This window comes from Cynocephalus volans, chromosome 3 (genome assembly GCF_027409185.1).
Source record: "Cynocephalus volans isolate mCynVol1 chromosome 3, mCynVol1.pri, whole genome shotgun sequence".
NCBI lineage: Eukaryota > Metazoa > Chordata > Mammalia > Dermoptera > Cynocephalidae > Cynocephalus > Cynocephalus volans.
The window spans coordinates 135,306,689-135,327,185 of NC_084462.1; the positions used below are offsets into that span (position 1 = coordinate 135,306,689).

General features: G+C 42.5%; 1 protein-coding gene across 1 annotated transcript in view; it reads right to left on the bottom strand.

The window, feature by feature from the left end:
• NID2 (nidogen 2) overlaps nt 1–20,497 on the bottom strand; it is a 64,196-nt gene that overhangs the window by 3,010 nt on the left and 40,689 nt on the right. The window contains exons 10-17 of the mRNA XM_063091898.1: nt 15,279–15,422; nt 14,430–14,558; nt 13,367–13,507; nt 7,121–7,240; nt 6,261–6,482; nt 5,474–5,631; nt 2,999–3,128; nt 2,363–2,534 (exon numbers count right to left, since the gene is read on the bottom strand). Of these exons, the coding sequence (XP_062947968.1) occupies nt 2,363–2,534; nt 2,999–3,128; nt 5,474–5,631; nt 6,261–6,482; nt 7,121–7,240; nt 13,367–13,507; nt 14,430–14,558; nt 15,279–15,422 (1,216 nt within the window). The remainder of the gene's footprint in view (nt 1–2,362; nt 2,535–2,998; nt 3,129–5,473; nt 5,632–6,260; nt 6,483–7,120; nt 7,241–13,366; nt 13,508–14,429; nt 14,559–15,278; nt 15,423–20,497) is intronic.

The window sequence follows — 20,497 nt, forward strand, 5'->3', positions numbered from 1 at the left end:
AAGCTAGAGAGGCCCATGTGCCAAGCAGGTGATGTTTCCAGCCAACAGCCATCAAAATTGCGAGGCCTGCCGACAGCCCACTAGTGTGCTTGGAAGCAGATCTTCTTCCAGCTGAGCCTTCAAATCACCAGCTTGGCCGATACCTTGACTGCAGCCTTGTGAGAGACTGTGCCAGAGGGAGTCAGTTAAGCCACACCGAGACTTCTGACTCACAGAAACTGTGAGATAATACATGTTTGTTGTCTTAAGCTGCTATGGTTTTGGGCAATTTCTTACACAGCAATAGATAACTAGTACACAGCTATATTCCACTTTATCTGAATCAGTGTTTTCTGACGATTGTAATGGTGTGGGAGAAGTCATTATTGTCTATGACCCTATCAAAATCCTTGCCTCTGAGACATCCCTGACTCAACTGCCCGGAAACCCTTAATTTTGTTGAAATCTTGGATCTTGGGTATAGAATCCAAGAAATACAGTTATTAGGAATAGAAACTGTGGAACTTGAGAGACTCAGGCCAGGGATTTGACAGGGAAATAGCTCTCCTTACTTTCTTCTTCCAGAGAAAATACTGTTTGGCACTTGTTGAAGGGGAATCTCATTTGTCCTGTACGTGGCACCCAGGGATGGAAACACTAAGTGAGGCACTTTACCTTTTGAATGCTTTGTTAAAAATGCAATAATAGTCATTTAACAGATGATATCTAGAAAATAATATGGTCCTGTTAATTGGAAATAGGTTACATGTAAGGCAATAGGTTTATAGTTAGAATAAAAGTAATGGTGAAAGCACTTTTTATAAATACTGTTTTATAAAAGCTATATAGAAGTTTTGAATGAATAAGTTGAGCTACAGAAAACTTCAGTGAGAGGAGAGAGATCATAGGTTTCTCCTGTTGTGAACTTCATCCCTTATGCCTAACACATGAAGCAGAGAAAAGCTGAGAGCAAAAGCCAGAAAACAGTTCCTACTTCGTGCTAAGGTAGAGGCAGTCAGAGGATAGAGCACACATATCATGCATATCATCACTTTATCATTTATGACCTGACTCCTTCTCCCAAGTGATTTAAGATCATTGAAAACCCTAACCCTAACCCTAAGTCCGGAACAAGCTCACACAGACACATAACATTTGGTGTAAATTACTTGCAGATTGCTCAAGGAAGAAAATTGTAAGGGTAAAATTTATAGAAAGTGAATGAGAAGTACCAGGAAGGACTATTCCACTAAGCAGTTGTGTTATATTCAAATTTGGTCAAGGTGTTTGTTTTCAACAAAAATTATTTTTAAAGTCCTTTAGCATTTATTTGCTGTCTTAAACTAAGTTTTCCTTTCATCTTAAACTCATGGCTGTAGTCTGGATCTCAGCTTAAAAGTAAGCCTTTTCCTCCAGACCATGGAGCATATGACCAAGGTATCATTGCCCACAAGCTGACAGCTTCCCCAGTTTCAGGTCAAGCACCAGGAAGGAATAATGGACTCCCAAATGTCAGAAAGGCAAGCCTATTAAAAGAGAGGGTTTTTAAGAGGGTTATTAATTCTTGTGGCCAAATCAATTCCATGGAATAGAGAAAGATACATTTTTCCCTGTGTGTAAAACCCCAAGTTCAGAACTGCCTTTGCTTTTGCACTAAGTATATCAGAGTCAAAAAACACTTTGCAAAAATTAAAGCTGAAGGTTTTCTTCACTGATTCGAAGGGCTCCTCTGGAATTTCATTTGCTAGAAGCTCCACTTAAATATGGCAAGAGTTTCCCAAGGTATAAAAATCCTCCCTGGTTCTAACAAGTACTGAAACATTGACTAAGTCCTGTATGTCCCAGTTGATGATGTTAGCTATTAACACAGACAGGGAAAATTTCTATCTTGACTTTCACTATAGTGAAAACGAAGCCAGACAAAGAAAGTGCTCAGTGTCTGAGCTTTGGTTACTATCACCATTTAATAGAGGTGAACCCTACTGTGGCTTTAACACTATAAGTTCTAAATGTGTTGCTGAAAGAGACTCACTTCACTTTTAGTTTTAAGTGTCATCTCCTTAGGCCTTGGCTGATCATCTGATCCAAAGAAGCCCCAGTCCCTCTCACAACACATCTGAATTTTCTACACATCACATCACAGCCCAATATTTTTCTTTTTCATTCACTGCCTTATTTCCTAATAGAATGTAAGCTCTATGAAAGAACAGATTTTGTCTGCCTAAATCAGTGCCTGACACCTAGTATATCCTCAACAAATATTTGTTAAATTAGTGCATTTTAGCTTTTACTACCTTGTTCTAACCCTCCCCACACTGTATTTAAAATCCAAGGCTTCAAATCAGGATCTACAGGTAATGGGAATTAGGGAAGCCCAGCTGACCCTTGGCTTGGATCCACAGCGATGGCACGGGGATTCACCAGATCTGTGTGGAACAGGGCTCTGCGCTCAGAGCCATCCAGCTTGGCCCTCTCTATTCTATCCAGGACACTGTCTGTCCAGTACATTGTTCTATGGAAGTGGTCGACGACGAGTCCTTCGGGGCTTATCAGACCTGGAAATAAAGCAAAGGCAGGACTGAAGTATTTGCAGGGTGTGAAGGTGAACCTGACACAGAGAAATCTGTTATGTTTGAACAGCTTAAAAAAAAAAAAAAAAAAAAAAAAAGTGCCTGAGAGTATCTAAGGCCCCAGAACCAGGTTAATAGAGGAACAGATCCTCTTGTTATTTTTTTTACCACCTCTAGCTTCTTCTGCACTAACAGACCTACCAGCCTGATGGCACCAGGAATCCACAGTGCTGGGGCCAGGCAGCACAAGCTATCGCCACACCCTGAATTCATTCCTTATGTGTGAATGTTTACAGAGAAGTTGGTCTTGTACGACTCAATAAAGTGACTTGTATAGGAACTCAGCCTCCCCTGTTGGATGAAAATAGAGGGGACACTTGGGAATAAAATCGGCAAGTGACTTAGCAGAATCAAATGAAATGCAGAGTCTGCTGAGTGAAGCTGCTGACCTGAGTTAATGATTGTCTCGGGTTCTGCTCCCGGTTCCAGACTGGCACGGCTGATTGTCTGTCCAACAACGTCTGTCCAGTACACCATCCTCTCCTGGCAGTCATAATCAATTCCCACGACTATGGAGCCCTTCGTGGATCAAATTATAGAAGTGGAAGAATTAGGATTCTTTTAATTTCCGGAGCTCACACACAGCTGTAGTAGGCAACCCTGCACTGTGGTCTTGCAGGCAGTGTAATAGAGTGGTTAGACATGGGCTATGGAGGCCAACTTCTTGGGGTCAAACCCAGGCTCAGCCAGTGACTTTAGATACTTAACCTCTTTATGCCTTGGTTTCCTCATTTGCAAAATGAGGCTAAAAGCAGTACCTACTTCACATGGCTGCTATAAAAATTAATGCCATAAATGCTTATAAAGTGTCTTAATCAGTAATTAGTATATAGTAAGCACCTTGATAAGTGCTATTGCTGTTCATGGCAAGAACAAAGTGATTTCATGGAAAAAAAAAAAAAAAATCAGCCCTTTCAGTGATTAGAGGATATAGTCTCAACAAAATAAGTCATTATTATTTTACTGGGCAAAAAGTGAATCCTTTCAAATGTTACCAGCACTTTTTGGAAGAGCCTTTCTAAAGTTTCCCAACATGTGCCCACAAAAATCTACTCTCCTCTCCCGTGCAAAGATGAGATCTTTCCCCTACCTGAGGTGTAATCACCCTTACCCTCACCCTTATCCCCACCTTTCTCCTACCTGAGGTGCAAGTCTTCAGTTGTACTCTGTATAAAAGGAAATCTATAATTTGATGAGTTAAAGAATTGGGGAATGGTGGTTACCCAACCTATGGCTAGTAGGGTCTCCCCTCCTTCCTAAGTGCTAAATAAATGACAAAGTCTTTTTTTAAAATGCTGTCTGTGATATTCCTTTCTTCAACTCCATGCAGTACTTGCTTCATTCAGTTTTCAGTCCAGACTACTGCTCTGAGAAGCCCAGAAGATGTGCAAAGCCAACTTCTAGAGACCATCTGGCTATCACTGAACATACGAGTTCCCTCCTTGTCTAACAAAGCCTCCTGGGGTTTGGCTTGACTTATGCCTCTGGGAGAGTAGTCAGCACAAGAAAGACTGTATGAAGCAGGATTTGGCTCCTGTGGAAAAGTAGGCAGTTTATATGGGGGACATAAGGTCAAGTACACTTTTATTTAAAAATTAAAATGTTAAAGTTGTTTGTCTGAGACGAGTACACATTTATATGGGCTTCCATTAACTCAGGGAATCATGGGATTCATAAACCGATGTAATGACTTCAATGTGTCTTGGATAAAAGTTTCAGTTGAAGTAAATTTCCTTAAGATGTGCTTATAACTCCTGTCTCATTTCTCTTTTCAGTTTCACCACCACTACATCACCAGTCTGCCCCTGTCAGGGGCATGTTCGGAAATGTAGTCAAGCCATCGGTCTTGACTAGAAAGAAAGATGGTTAGTTTGAGGTGATGGCAACTTCTTACTTTCTACCTCTTGCAGAGAAACTTTTACAAAACAGCAACCTAGAGTTTGCTGGGGAAAAAAACCCTCCAAAACGCAAACCTTAAAAGGAAGAAAAAACATCTTTTTCTGAACACTGGCTGCTTCTAAGCCTTTTTGAAACCAAATAAGGAATTAATTCATCAATAGAAGTAAATGTAAACATAAACACTGTACTGTTCTTTCACATGGATGAACAAGTACCTGGAGTGTGAAGTTTAGAAATGGAATCAGACAATTTTCCATTATAAGTGTTAATACTTTTCTGGGGAGCTCCTTTCTCTTTTCCCCATTTAGAGAAGAAATCCCTTTCCAAAATGGGGTCCCTTGGCAATAGGGAGGCTGCGGCTTAGGAAGCAGCAAGCATCCTCTAGGGAAAGTTCCATCCACTCCTCTCTCAGCATCCCACACTCCCCAAATCTTCATCTATGAAGGAGTCAGAGAAGGTTAGGAAAGAAGTGAGTCAAAGTGACAGAACCAAAATGGGAGGGGAGGGGCTCCAACAGTGAGGCAATCATTAAGTGATTTCCACTTGGGGTTCTCAGCTGGTCACAGAAACTACACTCTGCCATTAGCTAGTCCTGTCATTTTGATTTCCAGGATCTAGATCTGTGGAGGTATCTGTGACATGGAGAGAACCCTGGGGACTTAGATTAAAATTCTGTCAATTTTCCCTTGGATCACCATACTGCTTCCATATCCTGACAACTCTGAAATTCCCTTTTTATATATCAGAAACTCTGGGAACCAACCACAGAGAGAAGTCTTAGTCAGACGTGACTCCCAGCAACAGAGAGCCCCACTTATGTAGTGCTGGCAACAGGCCCATGAAGACGGATTGCAGTCCAGAAACACTCCAGGATGTCTCTGCATCAAAGTGCACTGCCACCTGGCTCACACCCAGCCTTCTGAAAGCCTCACCTAGCCCCGACCCCGCTGGAGAAATCTACTTACACGCAGTGACAGCAGGGTCTTGGCTGCGCCCTTCTGCAACTTCGTGCCATTGAGGGGCAACTGGCCGATCTGCTGGCCCTGGGCATAGAGCAGGGTAGTGCCCACAGATGAAGGGGTCACCTCAGGCTGGCTCACGGGTGGAGCAACCGTGGGTACACCTGGCAGTGGGAAAGAGTAGGAGGGTATGTGGAGGAAGAAAAAGTAAACAAAGATGGGTCAGGGGACAGGAGAAAAGTTACTTTCCCACATAGCAGAGCCTCCAAAAATATCAAAAGTGCTTCACCCTGGATAGATGTACTCCAGATGTTCTTCAAAAGAAATTCTAATTTCTAGAGACTTTTTCAAGGATCAGTTATGCAAATCACTGCCAATTACTAGGGAGGAAGACAACAAAATCCTTCCCTCAGAACAAAGCAGAACAGTTTTCTGCTTTTTGTTTTTTAAGGAAAAAAACCAGCCAGTATTGTGTAAGCTTTTCTTTGGGGCCTCAGGATGACACCTGTCCCCTTTCACCCTGGGCTGGGGAGGGAGAGCATGTTGAACTGAGTTCCAGATGTTCTAATTATAGAAACCACTAAGGACAAAACTAAACATTAAGTCCAAATTGTGATCTTGGATGGCCCAGATTATAAATCGACACACCCTCCTAGTGACTTTTTTCATTAGACCTGGTGAGCCCTTATTCCCCCACCTTCAGCAACAGAGAGCCCCACCTTCATCTACAACTGGCAGCCTCCCTACAGAAAAACCTCATCTGTGGCTGAGTGAGGGCTGGCCCAGTGCTTACATGCTGGGGTGGTGCCTGGATGGGAGCGCGTGCCCTGCACCTCTCTGCCATCTTTGTCTACACACCAGCAGAAGTCACTCTTCCCGTGGCACTGCAGGGGGATGAAGTGGCCCAGGTCATCACACTGAGGCATGTACTGGTCATCCCGCGGCGTGCCACCATATTGCTCCAGCAGGTTTTCCCTCCAGCGTTCACAGACGGTCTGGGGCCTCTGGGTGGACTCTGAGCAGATGGGGAGTAAAAGCCTTTGATTGTGAGCCAGGGACAGAATGCAGCATTCTTCCTCCTACTGTCTGGTAATGGGGCCCCCTGATTATCCCCTGAGGCTAAGAGTTCAAGTCATAGAAGCTCTAGGCCAATGGCAGCCACTAGACTGCAGCATGCTGGCCAAGTTCTCCTAATGCAGCACTAATGCAGTAATGGTACCTACTCCTGCCTCACTAGTGCATAGGGCTCCTGTTTAATAAGCTCCACCTCGATACTTCACCTAAATCACACTCTTCAAGGCAAAGCAGAACTACTACATGGTAGGATGATAGATGGGTCAGACTCCAGGCTTCCAAGAACTTTAATAAGTAGGAAAATATCAGTAAAACAGGCAGCAGGAGGTAAAAATCCAGAGCCTGAAAAATCCACCAACTAAGGCCTCAGGCCAGGCTAAATCAAGAGAGGGTTGGTCTGACCAATTAGCACACTTTGGAGAGCATGGTGCTGATAACACTAAGGTCAAGGGTTCGATGTTCTACTGGTTAGCTGCCAAAAAAAAAAAAAAAAAAAAAAGATGGGCTGAGTGTCATAGAAATATACCATTAAAGAGCCTTATGAGATTTATGTGCCTAATCTGGCCCTCCGAACCTCACCAGGTGTGCATTGGAATCCATCCCCGTGATAGCCAGGTTTGCAACGGCAGGAGAAGGAACCAGGAGTGTTGTAGCAGGTAGCCGCAGGATGACATCTGTTTTCTGAGCATTCATCAATATCTACAGAGGTCAGGAACAATGATAGAGAGAGAAAGGGAAAGGAAGAAAGGAACAGCATGACTTCGTTGCACAGTTCACACTGCTACATGGTCTCAGTACACATGGATTGAAGCTGAGCTATCAACTTCAGAAGAAATGCTGACACCTAAAGGTAAGCTTAATAGAAAAAAGAAAGTCGAGGAGGAACTCGCAAGTCAACACATTACACTAGGAATGTTCAGTGTAGAAATCAAATGTGTGGTCACTTTCAGAAAAAAAAATATCCTGCAGTATATTTCTAAAGCATCTTTCATCTACAGTGAATTCCAGGAAGTTATTACCTTTGAACTAACCTTTAGACTATAAACCATTAATTTCCTTTCAGTAATACCACAATAAAGATAAGTATATGTAACAATAGTTTTTTCCTTTCATTGCTGGCACCATTTCCCTATAACATTCATTTTTGATGCAAAGGAGCCAAGTGAGGCCCATATACTTATTCAACTAAGAAGCACATTCAGTCTTACCTAATCAGAATCCTACTATCCAGGACCCCCAGTGAAACAAGTATTTACTTCCACTTTTAGAAGAAAGAGAAAAAAATATAAGAAAAATATTATCAAGGGTTTTGAAAGAATACATAAAAAAATAAAATATAAATTTATCAGGCATATCAGTGTAAACAATTCAGGCCCCTACACTCTCCTTGTGGTAGCATGAGGATTATTTTTCACAATCATATTTCTCAAAACTTCAAAATCCTGATACTTCAAACAAAAGCCAATTTATATTCCTTCTATTTTATTTACTGAAATCAGCATATGCTGACAATAGCCAAGTCACATCCCCCCCCATATAAAAAAAAAAAAGAAAAATCCTCAGAGTTAAATTGTTAAAACTTATGCCCAATGGATGAGATAAGCTATGTTAAGAGAAAGGAAGTCTTCCAGAGTAAAAGGAGGATAAACAAAGAGTGTAGGTCTGATCAAGGCTTGGCTGAAAATGAAAGCAGTAGTCACATCCACAATAACAACCAGAAATGTTTTTAAAAGGTGTGAATAGAAAAAAATGTAGGATAGGATGATCAGTGTGAAAACTAGAAAATGGGAGCGAACTGTATCATTCAGTTTGGTGGAGTCCACAGTAGAGACACATCGCCCAGGGAAGCGAGAGATTAGCAGCCCTAAATTTGATGTGAATGGTCTGGGGACAGAGGTGGCTCTTCACCCAGCTTCGCATGACCCAGATGAAATCTCTTCTAGGGTTGTCCCTACCACCCTTATTCTGACCACACTCTAACTGAGCCACCTCCTCATAACAAAGGTGCTTTCTCAGGTACCATGAAGCAAACATGTTAAACAAACATGCCTGGGTAAACATTGGCTTCCATGGTCACCTTCATTTCAGCTACAAAGGCAGGAAAGTAGATACAAGTTCATCTGTAAGGTTAGAAACAAGGTGTTCTGGTTACCCCCAAATAAACCACTATCATCATATTTCATTATGCTTGAGACTGACTCTCTCTCTCTCTCTCCTTAAAAGGACAACTCAAATGTCCAATTGGGCAAAGCTGGTGACCATCTAGTTCCTTGGGCCTGGAAGAGGCTATAAAACTGTCTATAAAACCAACGCTGTAAAAATTAACATCCAGCCAAATGCAGGAAATTAAAGCTATTCACAATACATATGCGAAAAGCACTTGAAATGGTAACAGGAACCCCAAGCAATGACAGGAAGCAGGAATTCCTGAGACACAGAGCCTATTTCTGGAACCCACGGAGCAGTTTCTTATGGTTCCTTTTGAACTAAGAGAGAGGGGCTTCCCCAGAGCTACCCAAACACTGATGTTCTTAGAACCTATGGCCTAGGAATTCGGACCAAATCTGAAAGAGCAGCCCTCCTTCCCACAGACACTGTTTTCACCATCGTAGGTAGATATCAAATTTTAAGGTAGACAGGAACTGTTACAAGTGACCGACAAGGAAGAGAAAGTCCCTGAGGGCCTCACAAGTGAGAAATCCCTGTCCCTAGAAAGCTAGAGAAGGTTAAGGCTCCTGAACTGCAGTCCCCAACCCCGCCTTGGAGGGCCTCACAGCATGATGGAACACTAGGGTCCAGTCAGCCGCTCTGGGGCTCAGAGCCGGCTAAGGCCTCTCCTCGGGAGCGTGGACACTGAGGGGCTGGGGATGAGGGCAGAGCTTTTGTATAAAGAAGAACTCCTCCCTATTTCACAGGATGTCAGATGTCAAGAGAGAAATATGGAAAGACTTTCAGCCCCTGGGCATGTACCTGTTGGGGGCATGGGCCACCAGCTGTGCTTAACAATCCCTGGAAGGAGTCTACAGGAACTGAGAGAAGGCTGAGGTCAAGACACAGTGTTCATGGAAAGAGGGGCCCCTTTATCATTCAGGTAAGGAGAGGTGCTCAATCCCAGCATAGTTCTCCACCCAGCAACTATTTAGCTGGAACAGAACCTGTTTGGAAAACGTATTTAAAAGCCTCCTTTTTGAGCTCATGGGTTGGTGCTTTAACATCCTTCTCACTGCCCTAATTCTGAGCAAGCCCAGCTGGAACCCCCTGATTATCAACCCCAACCCCTGGACTCCAGCTCCCCATCTCCCCCACACCGCCATTTGCCTTTGAGCCCTCAACCCCACCCTGGACCCCGTTAAAGGCTTCAGCTCACAGGTCCCACTCTGTTTCTGCCCGCATGTGTTTAGTTGAGCACCCTGCTGACTGTGCCCCCGTGTCGCACGCACTGAATATCATAAACTTCTTCCTTTTGAGCCATGTTCTCGTCTCCTCTTGAGGCCACTCTCACTCTGCCATGTTTCACCCAACATCTGCATTTTTAGATCTGAAAACCTGAGAGAGAATCACATCAGTACCTGCCCTCGTCCCCCTCCTGAGCAATGACGGCTCTGTAAAACAGGCATCTGTACCCCGGCTTCCTCCACTCACGTTCACTCCTCCCTGGGAAGGTCCCAACTCAGGACAATCTGCTTTTGTGCCTGGCAAAGTCACCGAGACCCAGAGGACAAGCATGCCTGAGAAATATTCAGCTCACACCAATACAGGGCTGAAATCAATCCAGACCTAGGGAAGCTGCAGGAAATTTAACTGCTTGGATGAAATCCTCTTGCTAGTGACTCATACCAGATTAAGAACCCAAATCCAAGGCAACCTCTCCAGAGAGCCTGCTTTTTAACAAACTGTGGCTGGAGAAAAACCCACACACCCTGTCATTGCTAGTTTGATGGAGTAAAAAAGTGTGTGCTTCAAGAATGCATACTTCCCACAGAATAGAGTCTCCATCAAATATTCTTTGAGGACTGAGACACATGTACACTGTGGAATGCCTTTAAATATACACATACACACTTCTATAGTGATATTTTTATATATTTTTTAATATATTTTTTAAATATTTTTTTCATGTTTTAGCCTAGCCTGACTTATGCATGGATCTTTAGGAAAATGACTATTCAATCATTCTCTACTACCCCACAACCTGAAAGCTTGGAAGGCAATGTCAGGGTAACTGACTGTGGTAGGCAGCCTCTAGCATGGCTCCCAGTGGTCCCTACCTAGTGGTATTCATGGTCTTGTGTAATCCCCTCCCCTCGAGTAACTTGCTCCTAACCAGTACAATAAAGCAACATTGAGGGGATGTCTTTTTTGTGATTATGACTTCCATCTGGCTAACAGAGTTTCTCCACTCACTGGCTTTAATAAAGTAAGCTGTCACGTTGGAGAAGACCACAGGGCAAGAAACAGAAGGCAGGCAGCAGCCAGCAAAGAACTGAGACTCTCAGTTCAACAGCCCTCAGGGAACTGAATCCTGTCCATACCATGAGAGGATCTCTTCCAAGGTAAGCCTTCAGATGAGACCCCAGCCCTACCAGGCATCTTGATGGCAGCCTTGTGAGAAATCCCAAAGCAGAGGACTCAGCTAAGCCACTCCCAAGGTTCCTGATCCACAGATAATAAATATGTATTGTTTTAAGCTGTTATATTTCAGAATAATTTATGTGTCAATAGATAACTAATATACTGGGGAAGCAATTGATGGGCCTGGCATGTTTTTAAGTTTGTGGGTTCCAGAGAGACTCCTGCAAGTAGAGAACCACAGAAAAAATAGGGACAACTGAAAATGACAGAAATAAGAAAGAGGACAATAACAACAAAGAATAGCAATACTCTGGAATTCCCAGCATGGAAAAGTAGCCAATTTCAGGGTCCTAATATGACTCTCTAAAGTAACCTAAGTCTTGCAAGACAACTGGAAGCATAAAGAAGATAGAGAAAATGACTGTAGAAGAGATTAGAGGAAGAAACATCCAACCTAAATTAACATTCTGGTTATGAATATTCATCATATCTAGGCTGCAATTAATTTCAACTTCTTTGCTTTAAAGAAAAGAGCCAAGGAATTAAATACCTTAAAAGCAGGAGAGCTGAGCAGCCAGATGTCTAAATATAAAATTCTACAGAAAAGATTTATTTTTCTCTGTGTATTCTCATTTCTGAGAGCTGGTATCTGGTTAAATCAAACTGAATAATAAGTTTAATAAGTTATTCCCACTGTTGGGCTTCTGTACCTCACCTTGACACCCCCATACCTGTAGATGGTATCCTCCATCTGTAAAGAATATATCTGTTACAAATGGAGCTCTTTGGTCAAGTGGGGCAAGCATCTGTGAATTTCAAATCGACCTCATTCTAATTTAAGAAACACTTGAGTTTTACCTAGAGCTGAGGGTGTTTATTAAAGAGGTTAGTAGTCTTGTTACATGACCAAGCCAAATACCAAGATGCACAGGAATCCCAAATGAGGTGAACATCCTTCAATAACCGAACACCAAAAATATCTATTTAGGAAAAAAAAAAAAAAAAAACCCAAAACAGGACTGAACAGAGCCAGAGCTTTGGGTCACTTCAATATAAACTGTATTTTCAGGAAAACCATACAGCAGAGCTTCTGTACAGAAGTGGAGACCTGAAGAACAAGGCTCAGACAATGCCCAGTGGCCTGCCACAGCTGGGGGAGCAGAGGGCTCTGCTGCCGTTACACACCTGTCTAGTCAGCCTGTCCTGCTGAAACCAAAGGAAAAAAGGAGGAATGGTAGAAGAGAGAGAACCAAACATCCAGCAAGGAGGAAAGGGGCCCATGCTATTGAGATCTGCTGCAAAGCTCCCAGGAGTGGCATGGCTGCTCTTAGCAAATCAGCTCAGCGAGCCAGGTGTGTGGTGGCAGATGCAAACAGCGATTCAAGGAGGGGAAAAGCCTGACTTCTAGGGTTATGTTACCAAAACAGACCCGTTCCCATTCCAAATGCCTTCCTCATCATTCTCTCATCCTCAGTGTCTGTGTAACTGACATGAAACTGAGTTTCAATCTGACCACACACCATTTGGTATGTTTAGAAAATTTTTAGTGGTTTATGTAGATTTACTGGATAATCTGTTTTAAAGTACTACTAATCCTGGTTTCACGAACATTTATACCCAGAGAGTTATGTCTAGACTTTAAATAACAACCTCACACATTATTTCTAAGTTACATTTGAACGATAAGCCCTACCTTCTGGTTTAATGATTTTGTAAAATACTGTATGAAGCCTTAAAGATAGTTAAATTTCTAGTTCTGAGTAGTTAGGTATGCATTAATATCTTTTTATATCCATGGAGTTTTTTCTTTTCTTCTCTTTTGGGAGAAGACAGGAAAAAATCAGAGAGAAAGAATTGCATGTGTACTTAGAGACTGCTTAAAATATATCACTTCCGCCAGGAGAACAGCACAACTAGAAGTGCCAAATTAAGCCATTAACCAAAGAGGGTGACAGACGGAGACTTCCTAACAGGGGGACAGAAGAGTGCAAGCTGCCCTAAGTTCCTCCAGCCTACACTAGCTCCAAGGAACAGAAGGTCACAGCTGGAAGTGTGGCTCCCCAGCACTCCAGGGAAGCCTCATCCAAGGACAACCATATGTGCTCACCAATCTCATCCAAAGGAAACCACCCTTGGCCCCCCTTTCTAACTCAAAGCATGTTTTTTCTCTTTCTTTTGGCAATTCCAAGGCTGTTTGAAAAGGAAGGGAGAGGTCCTGCCTATATGGGTATATGCTGACCCACAGCTACTCACCGGCACAGTGGTGTCCATCGCCAGTGTAGCCAGGCAGGCAGGTACAGCCAAACTTCCTGCCTCTGTAATGAATGCACCGGGCCGTCGCAGCAGGAACACAGTGGCTACCATCCTCGCAGGAGCTGGGAGGTGGGGCAATCACTGAAAAGAGAAGGCAGCCAAGTCCAAGAGCTCAGATCTGTGAATGGGTAAGCCTGGCTCCTCACAGCACAGCATGATCAACAGACAAACAGAATTGGCACACCTGAGGCTTGTAAGGAATGCAGGTTCTCGGTTCTTCCCCAGAGCCAGTGGGTCAGAATCCGAATTTTAGCAAGATTCCTAGATGGTTCATATGCATATTAAAGTTTGACAAGTGCTGGCATGGGTTTGTGGTTAAAATATTAGGCAAGAGGATCAGTCATACAAACAGTTCTCGATTAAAGTTTATAACCCTCCAGAACCATTGCTATACACACATACTCACACGTGCACACACATACCCGTGCACACACAATTTCTACTATTATTGCTATTTTCTTATCCCACTGGATTAAAGAGTTTACTTTCTCTATTACCATATAGCTCTACCAATGGAATGAATTTGGTATTCTAGTTCTCCTGAATCCATTTTTAGGTCTAAAGTATTTTTTGAAGTATTTTTTGGAACCATAGAAAGGGTATATTTATTACACATGGAGCTATTTGGTTGGTCAAATGGGACAAGCATCTGTGAATTACAAATCTACCTCCTTCTAATTTGAGAAACACTGAAGCTCTAACTAGAGCTGAGGGTGTTTACTAGATAGGTTCATAGTCTTGTTAGATGATTGGACCAGAAATCCCAACTGAAGTGAACATCCTTTGATAACTCAACATCAAAAATGTCTATTTAGGAGAAAACAATGAAAATAAACAAACAAGGCTGAACTGAGCCATAGCTTTGGGTTATTTCAGTGTAAATTGTGTTTTCAAGAAAACCATACAGTAGAGCTTCTGTACAGCAGAAGTGGAAACATTAATGAATTAAAGAGCAAGATTTGGCACCATTTTGGCCAAAAAGAGAAAGGACTTTGGTACTCACAGATGCAAGTGTGCCGGTCATCTGCTAACTCATAACCACTCTGGCACTCACACCTGTAACTTCCCTTAAAGTTGATACACTCAGAGTTGGGGCCACAGCGATGGGAGCCAGTGTCACATTCATTTATGTCTGGGGAGAAATGAGAGCATTAAAGTGCCGCTTAAATCAAGGTCCCAGGAGTGGAAGGTCTGAAAACTCAAATGTTTTCTCACATCTATGATGCTTCAGTGGGAGCAACGGTTAGTGGACTAAACAGGAATGGAAACGTAGGATTTCTAAGCCTCACATATGGATGCATGTTTCACATCAGAAATAATAAAAATTTCAGGTCATTCAAGTATAAGCCACAGGGAAACCATTTTTAATGAATATTCTAAGAATTCTTTAGATGATTTAAAAATAATAAAAATTTATAAGGAAAACACTCTGTAACAATTTTTCCTTTAAAATATGAAGGAATTTCTACTGTTGCTTTTGGGGATATAATAGGTGAAAGAAACACAGTGTCTGAAATTTAAAGAACACCAGAAAACGTGTCTTTTAGTAAATCTAAGAACTACTTAATAGAGGTTCAATATCACAAAATTTAACTCAAAATATCTAGGAATTGCAATAGATGTTTCCTTTTCATAGCCCCACCCCAAAATACTTGCCTCCAAACTATCCTTTCCAAACTAACCAGACTGTGCTTTAGTTTTTAAATAATTCCATTCAGATTAATAACTGCTAAAATTATTGTTCAGGGGAGATCTCAAAGATGACAGACACTTGTCTTCCACAGACACAATGCTGGAGAAGGCAAAGTGAAAACAAAGGCTACATGAGAGAAACACAGAATATGGCTCTTACCCACACAACTCTTCCCATCTCCCTGGAATCCAGGGGCACACTCGCAGGTGTAGTCTACACCTGTCCCTGGAAGGCACCGTGCATTTCTGTCACATCCATGTGTCACACGATAGCAAGGATTCACTGGAGTGGGGTCTGATTCCTCTGGGTAGGGAGGAAATAAAAAACAAAAGCACAATCTGGCTGTTGTAAAGAGAATGGCAGGAAAGAAAGGAGATAGAAGAGTCCTAGGAACTGACCGTACGCTCATCTGAGTTTTGTGGCACGCCTGGAAACCATTCTAAATTATTAATAACCATAGTTAGAGTGGATTATCTGAATCTCAGTTTTAAATTGCAGAATAACTTCCTCTTGCCTACCCTACAGAGAACTAGTACCTTTTCTTGCCTTCAGTAGGTTTGTTTGTGTCCAGAGAATAAAAATATGCAACACATCCTCTTATTTAAAAGATGACAAATATGTCAGCATAAACCTAGCTCCCCAAATCACACAGACATCCATGGAAGGTCCTCCCTCTGGATGTCTTGGCAGATGGGAAGGAAGCACAGCACTGGGGCTGTTGTTGCTGTGCTAACTGGAGAGTACAGACCAAGTTTCTGAGTCAGTTTTCAGCATGTGCTACAACTGAGAACAACAGGTCATGTCCTCCCTGCAGGCTCAATGTAAGACAAGAACCTGATTTTCCCCCATCCTTATTTCTCCATTTATAGAGCAGATTCTGTACAAAATGCCTGGCCTACCCCACCAAAGGGGGAAGTAATCTTCAAAATGTGTTTATTTATAAATAGTAATGCTCAGCCTTCTTATTCAGTACTTTCCAGCATCAGAATTTCACTATGGCACATTCCAACAAAGATTAGTGAGTTCACATGGACGTCAGGAGCTTACTGCCCTGCTAGGCATTAAAAGAAAAAAATGCAGCTCAAAATTTGACTTGCAAACTTGAACAGGATACACTATGAGGAGAAAACGTGCATAACTACACGTTACTGATTTACAATGCACTGCACTAACAGGACCAACTACATAATTTGACAAACCCAGTACAAAATGAAAATGTGGTGTCCCTGTTCAAAGACTAAGAATTTCCAGACAGTGACAGCAGGACACCAAACCAAGCACAGAGCTCTTCTGTGCGGGCCCTGTTCACTGAACTTGGCTTCCAAAAACATTTTTAAAATACATTTCCGAAACCATTCCACTATTCATTCTCTATGGCTCGCCTGCTTTTCTCCTATTATAGTAAGTAAAGAACGGCAATGTCCTTGTTAAGACATTTCATATTTCACCCTCACTCCCTGAAACTGCTTGACTCTCTGACAGAGGGGCTGGAACTAATTTACTCATTTCAGCAAGAAAGAAAGAGCAGTTTTCCTTAAAGGAACAGCGTGCTCAGCTTCACTGCAAGGTCCTCTGCCCACGTCACAACTGGCCAGCAGGACCCCTGCAGTGGAAGCATTCCTAGATCCTGTTCTATGACCCCACAAAAACAGCCAACCACACTTGAAGCTCAAACACTCGTAGGGGGGCGCTGATGGTTGGGGGGCCAGCAAGGGCTGCAGGCTCTGATTACTCTCTGGGAAAGATGCTCAATCTGCATCCTGAACCTTGGGAAAGCACGGCTCTCCCACGTCAGGTGCAGGCAGCTGTGCTGTTTTCTCTGCATTCCATCCAGATAATAGCCCCCTCTGGAAAAAGTAGAAGGCTCTTAAGAAGACTGCTAGGCACACAGAGGGGAACAAATTTTTTTTTCCCCATTTTTCTCCTATTCAGATAGGATGAACGGTATTCCTATGGGTGAATGAGTTAGGGTTTAAACACTAAGGGTTTAAAAACACATATTGCCTCTTTTGAAATTTGGTCTAAATTATGAGGCAGTTAAGAGGCCAGCAGAGTCTGCCTAAAGCAGCAGGGCTGTGAGGGGTTAAGAGTCTGGGCCCTGGAGCCTGTGCAGGGATTTGATTCCCAGCTCACCACCAGCTAGTTGTGCCCAGGCACCTTACTTCTTCTCTATACCTCAGTCTCATCATATGTAAGATGGATATTAATAATAGCCCCCATTGGGTAGAGGCTGTTGTAGAGATTAAATGAGTTAATTCATGCAAGGTACTTAGAACAGTGCTCCACACCAAGTAAACCATCCTTTGCTATATATAGTTCATTGTTGTTATTATTTGACTTGGGAAGAAGGGAAAATAATATAAAATTCAATTAAAGACAAATCAGCAACTTGGTACTGCCAGTTTGTTGGCTTTCTCTGACCCTTTCTTATTCCCATTTGGTAGTCTCTAGGAAATATACACCCAGTGATGTAACTTTCCCCTAAATGATTCCAGAATCTGAATGGTACTCTATGGCTTGGAAGGGTCTCCACTAATGGCTGTTTTTATAGATCAGTGCCTACACCCAGTGAAGGGCAGAACTGGATATTTGAAGGTGAAGGATGTTTTCTCCAGTACTTTCTGTTTAAGTATCTCCTTGAGAAATCTGCAATAACAATCTTTTCCTTACTAGCTGGGGACCAGACCCCCCTCCCACAACCAGGCACACTGCGCCAGTGCCACGGAGCCCACCTGGGGACCTGGGCATGGAGAAGGGGACCAGACCCCCCTCCTACAACCAGGCACACCGTGCCAGCACCTCAGGGCCTGCTTGGGGACCCAAGGCATGGATCCAGGGCCTGGAACCCCCTCCCACAACCAAGCACACTGCGCCAGTGCCTCAGGGCCTGCCCGGGGACCCAAGGTATGGAGCCGGGGACCAGACACTCCCCACAACCAGGCACACTGCCTGCACCAAGGAGCATGCCAAAAACATCACCTCCATGTGGGTGGCCCACCACAGCCATCAAAATAACCATGGCTGCCATGAAAGCAGCTAGATGCTATAATCACCACACAGATGGTCTGCCAGCCACTGGAGTGCATTCACACAAGGAGAGTCACCAACAGAAACCAAAGAAAAGAAGAGGATGTCTTTTTCCACAAAGCCCATTCCAGAGTGACAGAAGAAGCATCTGTTCTATGATAATATTGGGGGACCTGACCACACCTCTCAGTATTGAACAGATCATCTAGGCAACAAATCAACAGAGTAACCATTACTTTTTTAGAAGGAGAGGAGAAATCTATGGCAATTAGAGGGGGGAGGGGGAGGAAAAGGGGGGATGAGGAGAGATTGGACAAGGGGAATAAAGAATAATTACGATTTGTAACAATATATATGCTAGTAATATTGATTTGATCAATATATCTCAGTGTTGAACCCCAAAAATATGTATAATCAATTTTGATTCAATAAAAATTTTTAAAAAGTAAAAAACAAAGAAATAAACAAAAGAAAACAAAAATCAACTGACATTTTCATGTATTAATTCACTGTCTTAAAATCCCACCTTTGGACACCCAATGCCTACATCTCCAACCAACTTTCCTAAAACCAAACCAACCAACCAAACTAACAAATTCAGGATTCTCATTACAAGTCATTTCTGCATCCTAAAGGAGAGCCTAGTCCTTACTTTAATCTCTTGTTTTCATATTGCTGAAATGACCTTCCACGGTGAGCCTGCGGAGGCTCAAGGAGCCCTCAGCTCCAGTAACAAAGCACAGAACCGCTCATCAGTTACAAAATCCCCTCTCTGAGGCAGATTACAGACTCAACAGTATCAAGAGAGAGAATGAATGAACGAGATATTTTCTACCTTCTCACATGCCTCCTGCATTCTAGGGGATAACATGAAACCTGTTGGTTTTCAGGATTAAAATGTCCCCTGGATCTGACAAAGGTATTTCCTATCTGTAGAGTTCCCTGATTTCATAGGCTCATTTTCTGGCTTGCCCAGGACTTTTTTTTTTTTTTTTTTTTTTTTTTTAAGTAAACAGACTTTACATTTTAGAACAGTTTTAGATTTACAGAAAAACTGAGCAGAAAGTACAGAGTTCCCACATGCCCCTGGCTCTCCCCCCATTTGCAGTTTTTCCTATTATAATTATTAACACAATGCATTAATGCGTATACTTGTTTTCACTGATGAACCAATATTTATTTATTTTTATTGATTATATATATTCATGGGCCACATAGCTGACCAACAGCATCTGTGTGCAAGATGTGATGATGGGATCAAAACTATTAGGAGGCCCATCACCTCAGATTGCAATTATTCTCTGTGTCCCCAATACAACCTCTCCCCAGCTGCCCTCCCCCCCTCCCCACTCCTGGCAACCTTAGTTCTCTGTTCCTTCCCTCTGCAACTCCAATGCACCATTGTGGTCTTTCTTTCCTTCCTTCTTTCTCTCTCAGCTCTCACTTATGAGGACATGTGGTATTTTTCCTTCTGTGCCTGGCTTATTTCACTTAATTTTCTCCAAGCTCATCCATGTTGCTGTGAATGGCGGAATTTCATTCTTTTTTATGGCTGAATAGTATTCCATCATGTATATATACCACATTTTCCTTATCCAGTCGTCCCTCAACGGACATTTAGATTGGTTCAGACTCTTGGCTATTATAAATAGAGCTGTGATAAACATGGGAGTGCAAGCACCCCTTTGACGTGATGATTTCCATTCCTTTGGGTGTATACTCAGCAGTGGAACTGTTGGATGGTACAGCAGTTCTATCTGTAGTTGTTTGAGGAAACTATATAATGTTTTCCATAACATCTGGACTGATTTACGGTCCCACCAGCAGTGTAGGAGTGTTCCCCATTCTCTGCATCCTCACCAGCATTTATTATTCTGTCTTTTTAATAATGGCCAGTTTACCTGGGGTGAGATGATATCTCAATGTGGTTTTAATTTGCTTTTCCCAGATGATTAGTGATGTCGAGCATTTCTTCAAGTACCTGTTGGCCATTTGTATGTCCTCCTTTGAAAAATTTCTATTCAGCTCCTTTGCCCATTTTTTAATTGGGTTATTTGTTTTTTTACTCTATAGTTGTTTGAGTTCCTTGTATATTCTGGATGTTACTCCCTTGTTAGATGTATAGTTTGCAAATATTTTCCCCCATTCTGTAGGATTGTCTTTTCAGTCTGTTGACTGTTTCCTTTGCTGTGTAGAAGGTTTTTAGTTTGATAAAATCCATTTGTTTTTTTTTTTTCTTTTGTTGTTTGTGCTTTTGGGGTCTTATTCATAAAGTCTTTGCCAGCCGTACTTCCTGAAGTGTTTCCCCTATGTTTTCCTTTAGTAATTTTATACTTTCAGGTCTTAAACTT